The sequence below is a fragment of the Bos grunniens genome, chromosome 4 (assembly GCF_055505025.1).
Source record: "Bos grunniens cultivar Pamir isolate PY7600 chromosome 4, Bosgru_T2T1.0, whole genome shotgun sequence".
Classification (NCBI taxonomy): domain Eukaryota; kingdom Metazoa; phylum Chordata; class Mammalia; order Artiodactyla; family Bovidae; genus Bos; species Bos grunniens.
In genome coordinates this window covers 108,570,519-108,580,617 of record NC_141168.1, presented here as the reverse complement: position 1 = coordinate 108,580,617, position 10,099 = coordinate 108,570,519, and the positions used below count along the sequence as shown (strand labels likewise).

The 10,099-nt window shown below is 42.0% G+C and overlaps 1 protein-coding gene across 1 annotated transcript in view; it reads left to right on the top strand.

Annotated features, from left to right (window-relative positions):
* The first annotated feature begins 4,038 nt into the window (after nucleotides 1–4,038).
* Nucleotides 4,039–10,099, top strand: part of COL1A2 (collagen type I alpha 2 chain) — a 36,645-nt gene continuing 30,584 nt past the window's right edge. The window contains exons 1-5 of the mRNA XM_086397861.1: nucleotides 4,039–4,245; nucleotides 6,683–6,693; nucleotides 7,280–7,294; nucleotides 7,935–7,970; nucleotides 9,187–9,279. Coding sequence (XP_086253987.1) covers nucleotides 4,176–4,245; nucleotides 6,683–6,693; nucleotides 7,280–7,294; nucleotides 7,935–7,970; nucleotides 9,187–9,279 — 225 coding nt within the window. The 5' untranslated portion in view covers nucleotides 4,039–4,175. The remainder of the gene's footprint in view (nucleotides 4,246–6,682; nucleotides 6,694–7,279; nucleotides 7,295–7,934; nucleotides 7,971–9,186; nucleotides 9,280–10,099) is intronic.

Below are 10,099 nucleotides of genomic sequence, written 5' to 3'. Positions count from 1 at the left end.
TTCTTTGTCTCCACTGAGTTCTCTTTCTAATCATTTCCCTACACTGCAGCCACAGTCATCCTTCTTAAAAGCACTCTCTACTTACACAAGTTTTCTGCTTAAAAATCATCCAAACACTCTCCATAGCATAGTTGAGAAAACAAACTCCAGAACACAGCTGAAAGGGTGCTTTCTGATCTAGTTCCTGCTGAATCCACCGGTCTCGTTTCCAGCTCCTTCCTCTGCTCTCTCTCCCTTCGCCAACCCACTGTGCTGAGAGGCTTCCATTCCTCAGAACTGCCAAATTTGCTAATCCCTCTGTGACTGGGTCTCTCCCTCATCTCTTCTGATCCTATTCATATTTAAGGCTTGAGTTTCTTGCATCCTCCAAGAAGCCCTCTTTGATTTTACCCACCTAAGTCTGACACTGGTGGAGACTGAGGGCAGGAGAAGGGGGCAACAGAAGATCGAGATGGATGAGATGGTTGGATGGCATCACTGACTCAACGGACATGAGTTTGAGCAAACTCCCGGAGATGGTGAAGGACAGGGAAGCCTGGCGTGCTGCAGTCAATGGGTGGCAAAGAATCAGACATGACTGAGCGACTGAACAACAACCACCTAAATCTAGGTTAGGTGTCGATGTAATCCTCCCATAAACACCCGGAAGCACCCTGTGCTTCCCCATCACAGAGGTCCCTGCACTCGTCTCTTGATCTCCAACAGATGTCCTTGCCCTGAGGGCAGTGACCGTGTTCTGTACCCACCAGTTAGCACAACGCCTGGTTCCAGTACTAAATAGTATTTCAGTGAATACTCCTCTGGTCCTGTGCAAATAACCAAATGTTCCAATTGTTAAGATGTAGGGCAGGAATCTCCATGTCTTCCAAACAAATGTCACAGAGAGAAGTCAGCCCTCAAACCTCTTCAGCTGCCACCTTAATGATCAGCTAATACCTTCTTAGCAAAAGACCATCCTACCTAGAAATAGAATAAGATAGTGTAGTATTGGTGCTTTCCACAGAGTGAATCCTCAGAAATGTTTGTAAGGCAATGTCAGTTTGAAGCTTGATCAAAGGAAAAAAAGGAATAAAAGCATAAGACAGCATGGTCTTATCAGGCTGTTTTACTTTTTTTTTTTTGCATGTTTTTAAAATTATTTTTAATTGTAAGAAAATTGCTGTACAGTGTTGTGTTGGTTTCTGCCATACAACAGGATCAGCCATGATTATACATCTACCACCTCCCTCCATTCCCTGCATCCTCCCCTTCCAGGTCTGCTCTGGATTTTTTCAATCAGAGGGTCTCTTGACCCTCCTCTTGCCAAACTTTATGGTGTGGCCTGATTTGTAAACTGAGAACTGTAGGGAGCTGAAGGGATCATCTTATTTTCAATGGAGAACAATTTAGGAATAGGAACCCAGGTGTTAACTGCCTAACAGCAAAATCCAGAGGTCTTTGCTATCTAGCTCCTTTCTTCTTTCTCTCCCCTCCTCCGCTCTCTGCCTGGATCCTGCTTTAGTCTCTTACTATTTTTTTTCCTCCTACTGGGTCTCCAATCCCCCCACCCAGTCACCTAGGCTTCCCTTCACTCAGCCACATCATCACAGCCATCCCCAAGACTCTCAGTTTAGGCTTTGGGTCAGTTTTCTTCCCCGTCCCACCCCACCAGCCCCCACTCCCATTCATTCACAAAGATTCTCCTTTGTTTGGAGGCACAAAATAGTTAACAGACATCTGTTTAGATTACAAATCCGTTTAGATTACAAATGCTTACATTTATAAGCATTAAAGAACTCCTCCAATAACACAAACATTTAATTAGCTATCTTCCTCACTAAGTGGCAAGAAAGAGAAGGTCAAAATAATGTGTAAAAAACTGCTGGAACAAAAATGTCTCCCTCTTTAAAAATTCCCTTTCAGTTTTCTCCATCCTCATTGTTTCCTCTGGATCCACGGCCTCCCACCAAATGGCTGACGACTGCCAGCTTCAAACTCTGCCACATCAACAGGGAGGGAGCCGGGCAGCATTAGCTATTTGCATCAGGTTCCAGGAATGCTTTTCCAGTTATCAGTTTACTCTGCAGAGAGATTTTTCCTTTAGTTTATAAACGTGTGCTCGAATTTCTCGAATTCTCCAAAACTTGCTGAGAATTTTGTTATCCTAAAAGGTAAATTATAATCACATTTCCCAAACAGTTACTGCAATTTCAAAAAGTCTTCTAAAGTTATCTCCCACATCAGTGCTCTTAATTAGAAAAAGAGGTTTTTGGGTTTTTTTTTTTTAGTTTTGGGATTTTTCTCTTTTATTTCCACTAACTTTGTAAGTTTAGAGGAAGCAACTAGTTTAAGAAAAGTTTATTTTATAGCAGCTGCTGATAGAGTTAACTTAGGCAGAAATTCTTCCTTATAGGAGAGGGGTGGAGGAAGGAGAGAAAAGATGGGGGAAAGCAAGGAAAAAAGATTAGAAAGGAACTACAGCCTACTCATTTCTGTTTGGTGGAGACAGAATTGACCTAAAGATGCCCCTTTTGTGCTCCCTTCTGGGAGAGAATGGTCGTCTCATTGGGGGTGCTGAGCAAGCAGGGACGCAGCCCCAGACCAATGGCCTTTCCTCTGGGCCTGAAATGAATCTCCAAACGGCTGGGGAAAGGGCCGTCTGCTGACGTTGACTGCACTCAGTATTCTGGATTCTCAAGAGTTCCCGTGTCTCACTTCCAGTGCTTCAGGGTCAAGGTCCCAGCTCCTCCTCTCCCTGGTGGGTGAAGGGGGTTGGGTGTGGGGGAGAGATCTAACATCCACGCTGGTGGGAGCTTCGCTTGAGGTGTGACCAGAGCAGACAGCCTATATCCCAAACTCAAATTAGAAGTCCCTGTAGATGGCCTAGGCTTTTTCTCCAAGGTGTGGAGAGGAGCTGGGAGGTGCTTGGGCGTTTCCTGGGCAGAGAGGGGAAGAGGGATGGGTGGGTTTGGGGGACTCTGAGTTTGGGCTTGGGATGGAGCTGGTAAATCCAGACAAGGAGTCTGTGGAGAAGAGGAGGGGGAGAGTGGAAACCTGAAAGGGAGAGGGTGGACTTTCCATGCAACCTCAGGAAGAGACTGCGAGTGAGAGAGGAGTCCAGGTCCGTCAGTTACAATCACTTCGCAGGGTCAGATAATCCCCAAAGCCTCGGTTTAGGATCAGCCTCAGCAAAGAGTGGCCAGGAGGTCTAGGGTTTCTCCGATGTGGTCGATCTGGTCTGCTGGCAAAGCCCATTCTCCCCGGTGCGGGAGGCCACGCTGCCACTAGCGCGCATCTCTCCCTTTCAACAGTGGGTCTCCTCGGGACTCCAAGTCCACCCTCCAACAAACGGAACCCCCCTCTCATCCTTCCCCGGAGCCAGAAGAGAGAGGGAGCGTTACTTCTGAAAAAGTGGGCGCACACACGCCCCAGAGTTGGAGAAAAACGGGGCGGGGGTGAGGGGCAGGGTGGAGGGGGCGGAAGGAGGGCGGCCTCCGGGTGCGCCACGCTGTCGGACCCGTTCTGGGTCCTCTGCCCCCAGGGCCCTCCACCCTGCCGGTGGCCCGCAGGGCACAAGGTAGGCAGGGCTGGACAGCTCCCGCTTTGATCTCTGGGCTCCGGTCCCTTCTCCAGCTGCCGGGCTGCCGCCGAGAGCTGCAAACTCTGCCCACGTCGGTGTCAGCAGAGCCCTCCGACGTGTCCATAAGTGTTTCCAAACTTGGAAAGGGCGGGGAGGTGGGGGGAGTTGGGGGGAGGAAGGCCAGAGCGGGGGATGGGGAGGGCGGAGGTATGCAGACAGCGAGTCAGAGTTTCCCCTTGAAAGCCTCAAAAGTGTCCACGTCCTCAAAAAGAATGGAACCAATTTAAGAAGCCAGCCCCCGTGGCCACGTCCCTCCCCTCGCTGCACTCCCTCCTCGGCGCCCCCGCAGTCTCCTCCCAGCTGTGGCTGCCCGGGCCCCCAGCCCCAGCCCTCTCATTGGTGGAAGCGCTTTTGGAGGCACCCTCGGGCCGGAGAAACTTGGGCCGTATAAATAGGGCAGATCCGGGCTTTATTATTTTAGCACCAAGGCGGCAGGAGGTTTCGGCTAAGTTGGAGGTACTGGCCACGACTGCATGCCTGCGCCCGCCAGGTGATACCTCCGCCGGTGACCCAGGGGCTCTGCGACACAAGGAGTCTGCATGTCTGAGTGGTAGACATGCTCAGCTTTGTGGATACGCGGACTTTGTTGCTGCTTGCAGTAACTTCGTGCCTAGCAACATGCCAATGTAAGTGCCTTCAGCTTGTTTCGGGCAGTCTGGGGAAGAGGTTAGAGGGGTGGGCAGGAAAACCTGGTCTGAAATGGAAAACCTCGCCAAGTTCCAGGTACAGCTAGGAGGGCAGGCTCTCTGGCATGTGGAGAAACGCTGGCATATAGGAGAAACGTGGAAAATACTGTAGAAATAAAAATCAAAAGAGGCTCTCGACTCTCGCCAAAAGTTAGGGAACTTTTTCTCTTAACTCGGAGTGAGGCTGTGAACTTCATCTGGATCCTCCAGCTAGTGAAGCTCAAAGGGATCAGAGAATCCTTTTCTTTAAGGATGAGATGTTATCTGACATGACCAAGGAGGCCAAAGGCCTCCACCTAAAAGGCCCCATAACTGCACTGATGCCCACCTCTATGAAACCTGAGGCCTGGTTTAGAAAACCCTTTAATTAAGTTATTAAAAAAAAAAAAAAAACTCACGCCCTAAAGACTTTTCTTTTCTGCGTGTTTTAAGACTGGTCTGGATGATGGTGACCATGAGGCGCCCTCTGGAGGGAGGACAAGGAGAGCACAGGGGACCAGGGCTTAAGGCTCATGGAGTCACCATTTAAAGACTCCACAGGGTTATACAGAGAATGTCTGCATTTCTCCTTGAACCCGGTCCCAAAAGCTAGTCAGTGTTTCCCGGCAAGGAAAATGGATACTTTCTGAAATGTAATTAGCTTCTCATTTCATTACCTGATCATGGAAATGGTAATATGATTTAGCTAAAATCTGCCCTGCCTTTTGTTGAGCCTGAGAGTTATCTCTTTAACATGTTCCCAGTGACAGGCATTCTGAACTTAGCAAGTTGGGAAATTATCAACACTGATCTGGGTCTCAAGAGACCCAGGTTTTTCCCACGACTCTGCCAATAATTTATCATGTGACTGTGGACAAGTCAAACTGAGCCTTTTCTAAAACACGGCATAGAAACTGGATGGACTCCAAGGCTGCTTTCCAGCTGTAGGTTTTATGACCCCATTGGGTATCTGGCCACACCCAACACTCTAAAACTTGGCTCCACCCATATGCCACGGTGTCTACCATTGCATCATTACTGATGCATTTGTGTGTGTGTGTGTTCTCCCTTCATCAGCTTTTAGTATACACACTGTGAATACTAAGGAATAATTGCATTGAACTAATTCACATTACCAGGTTCATTTTTTATGAGATCTGAGGGTGGTAGGGGAAAAGGGTCTTCTCCTAAAGATGAAAATAAACCTCGGGAAGTTTGAAGGTACAAAGGACAATTCAACTTCTCATCAATATCCAACCCCAGTCTGAATAAAAGTTACCCAACACACATTCTTCAAAATGGCTGTCTGAATAATTAGAAGGCAAATTTCCAAAACCATGAGGACTTCCGTTAATCAAGCCCAGGCATAATTATTCTTCCTACTGATGAACACAATGAAGTAAACATATCATTTTTCTAATTTAAAAGTAATTCTCATAAATTGCCCTTAAATATCAGGGCTGGATGTGGTCCACCCTCCTGAATTGTGACTGCTACAACAGATGTTCTCACTCCAAATGACACACTTCTTGGCCACCTAATTAAAGCAATTTTTGGGGTGATTCATTTTGTTGCCAGCTTGGCCACATTTATATCCTGTGTTAGCCTGTAATTTTTATACTGTAGGAGCGGAATTCAGTCTTTAAGGACTTAAAGCAATTATGGCAAAGGGGGAGGATACTACTTTGGTGTATTTTTCCCATTATTTTTCTAGATCTTTAATGCAGTTTTTTCCATTTATACAGAGCAATTCTTTCTCAGGGCCAAAAGTGATATATGTTGGTAAAATGTCCTTACCTAATTTAAGTAAACCTATTTAAAGCAAAACTTCAGGTGTATAAATGAATCCATTTTCATGGTGACTAATTCACAAATTAGTCCTTTTGAAAAAGGACATTAAGAATGGTACAAACACTGTAATGTTAATGTTATATAAAAAACCAAAATCTGCTTTAGGTAATGTAGTTTCCTAAATTTCTCCCCTTTTAAATTTCTAAGTATCAAAAATTTTCTAAACTACAAATTATTACTCATCAATCTTCTGGTTTTGCTCACATTCAGTGAATCACTGTGCAATTTACCATCATAATTACTAAACATTACAAGTATCCTTTAGACACATTAATGTTTCACAGCATTTATAAAATAGTAAATAATTAACAATTTAATTCAAAGTATATTTACACATTAATATTTAAAACAAATGGTCCTGTTGATCCCTGCCATAATTTTGACCTGCATAATTTCCAAGTCATTAGAATATTCTTAATAAAAAATACAACTGGTCCTTTAATTAGGTAAGTCAGTTTTATAGACAAGTATACCCATTTGTTAATCACTGCTGGTGATCAGTGAAATAATACTAATAATTATTTCTTTTTTCCCTTTTTCTCTATAGCCTTACAAGAGGTGAGTAAAATTATTTTTAGAATTTTTAATTTTAGACTTTGATTGCCTTGGCCACAGTAGTCGTCTCTGGGGAAAGAAAAGGAAGCTATATTGGTATTGACCAACCTGAATTTCCAAAAAAAATTCAAGAGTTAAGGTAGTCCAGCCTTTCTGGTTGCCTTAGCAAGTACCCACCCCAGTTTCCAAAATGGGCGGGGCTACTGAATAAGGCCACCCTAAAACCTACACCCATAAGAAAAGAAGAATAAATAATTCAGTGGAAGGTTGGGTGTTAGCACCAGCTTCCCCGGAGTTAGACTTCATCTAGCTAGAGAATTTTGTCACTCCCTGGAGTCATCTGCAAGATTGTTATGAGCAAATTCTTAGCTCATGAGCTGAATTTGAGGTATAATTATAGATAAGTATATATCTGAGATCTGTACATATTTTTATTGGTAAAATGTAAATTGTACTTTGAAATATTAAGATAATAATAATGTGCAGTATGTATAATTTGTAAGTGTGTTTGTATACTACATGGAAATGGGAGCCATTTTTAAATTTATACAGTTTTCCTCATAATAATCTTTTACTTATTCTCTTCTAGGCAACTGCAAGAAAGGTAAGAGTCTAATATTTCTCTGTATCTGAAATGATCAGAGATAACTTAGAGTTTAACTAAACTTATGGTACACTACAGAAGGAATACACCTTGTCAAGATTTTGTGCATATGAATATGCATTAGCTAAACCATAGAATGAAGTAGCTTTGATATGTAAGATAACAAAGTTTTATTATCTTCCAGAGTCATCTCTAATTATATTTATATTATACAACTAGTGACTTACATACTAAAGGAAAAGAAAAGATTTATTTTGTTCTAGAGATGAACTATCATATTAATTATAGGTAGTAGACAAAAGTTTATTTTAAAAAGCTTTGACTATATAAATATGCTGTTATTGATGTTACAAAATGATAATTTTATCCACAGAAATTATCTTTCTAAAAATAGTGGTTACAATATTGGCCCTAATGCTGGAGACTATAGCCTCCAATCTCCCAGCGTAAAACAAAATTACATGTAATTATAATAAAAACAAAAAACTTTTATCTATTTTATTGTGCTATTTTTATAGCTACTATCTAGTAACATTATGGTTAGATCAGACTCCTGACTAATCATTATCAAGAATGCTTTGCTCATTCACTGGAAATTGCTTAGACATTTATTATTGTGCTGTTTGTATCTTCCTTATAGGGCCCAAGTGGAGATAGAGGACCACGCGGAGAAAGGGTGTGTAATTTTTGAACTATTAAAGAGCTTTGGCCCATATTTTAATAACTACATATTAGAAACTACAGGAGTCTGACAGTTTATAAAAATGTTATGTATCCAGATAATTGCCTACCTTTTAAGCAGATAATGCCTTACAGAAAGTGAATGAGCATTATTCTACATAATCAATATTATTTTTAGGTCAAGATTATCCTTTAAGAAAGCAAACCTATTATAGATAGCCATATTCTTTGCATGGTCTATCTTTCTTTGCTTGAAGTTGACATGTCCAACACATAGATGAGGGAGAGGTGCCTACCCACTACAACATGACCCTTCCCTTTTTCAACATGCTTTGTTTACTTTTCAAGTAAGATCTCTGATGTAGGCTGAATGTAATAGTGAACCAGCAGTCAACAACATGTTTCTGTTTAAATTAATAAATGTATAGGTTAGGCTTGCATTTTTTTCATGGTATTCTTAGATCTTGCTATATTTACGTGGTATCAATATATAAATACCCATACCTTGTAACCATTGAGAAGTGCAGACTTCAATGTATTCCACTCAAGCAATTTATTACAGGTAGGATTATGTCAGTAAATTACTTTAACATAAATAGTATTAATGGTAGGAAAACTGCAGGATTTTCTATACTGTGATGACTATTAATTATCATTTCATCTACTTTTCACACGTAACATACTAAAATAATTGAGTAAATTCATCAATCAGAAATTGACCGTCAATATACATAGTATATCTGGAGAAGGAAATGGCAACCCACTCCAGTATTCTCTTGTCTGGAGAATCCCATGGACAGAGGAGCCTGGCGGGCTACAGTCCATGGGCTTGCAGGGTCGGACACGACTGAGCGACTTCACACATACATAGTATATCACTGTGCACTGTTAACCATATGAATTTATAGCTATAAGTTTTAGCTTTATTTGAATACTGGAGCTCCTTTATGCTTCAATAACAAATGGCTGACATAGTCCTCTTCCAAGAGGAACTATCCTGTCTTGTGTCTTCTTTGGACACCAGCTACTAAACCTCCTTCTAAAACAGACCTGTATCAATAGTGACAAATGTGGCAGTTTAAACGTCCACATCACGTGTACCTTCTGACCAACTTCTGACCTTGTCGCATGGATTCTGAGGGCTCCTTTCTGAAGTACAGGTCTCCATGGAGTTTGTCTAACCCTGAGGTAATTCACTTTTTCCATCACAGGGTCCACCAGGCCCACCAGGCAGAGATGGTGATGACGGCATCCCAGGCCCTCCTGGCCCCCCTGGCCCTCCTGGCCCCCCTGGTCTTGGCGGGGTAAGGTGTCTTTAAGTATCGTTAACTTCAGTTTCTTGTACCTGTATTGGAAGAAGACTCATTGGGGGATTTATTTTTAGTGGTTTTGAGGGAGAGTCTGCTATTTGGATATTAGTATAGTATTTTATTTCATTTCTTTGGTTTCTTCATTCAAGATTCTGCTTTGGCACATCTCTTTGTGCGCCCTTGTCAATTACAGGACAGCTCTTTGTGTTCACTGAAGGTGGCTGCAGCCCTCGCGACCATTATTTAATTTGGGAATTTAATATCTTTTATCAATGGGGCACAAATAAGAGGTGTTGCATAATTAAAAAGTTTGATTAGATTGAATTATAAATGAAATCCCTGATCTTAAGCAATTTCACAAACATCCTACTCTTTTTATTCTCCTTGGCTTGAAGTCTGCAGTACCAACATTCAAAGCCATTTTGGGTTTAATTTGCTTGAAACTAATTTGAGAAAAGTACATTTCCCTTTTTCATTAATATCTTCTTTTAGCTTTATGCTTTAACAATGGTATGAGCGCCAAATGGCCTCACTGCAGGAAGAAAAACATATTTGCTTAATTGGTTAGCACTATGAATCAGAAGCCTGATTCTAATACCCAACTATATGCCAGTAAAATAAGACCTTTCTCCCCCAAAGATCTTATTATGATTGCTTATCTACTGAGTGCATTAAAAAGCACCTTCTTTAATAGATCTACCACTATAAGAGAGATCTTTAACAGTAAAGCTATTACTGTGAACTATTTTTTAAAAGTTTAATCTTCCAAGGGGCATTTTAATTTAATTTTGCTCTAAACTTGAATACTCTTTAT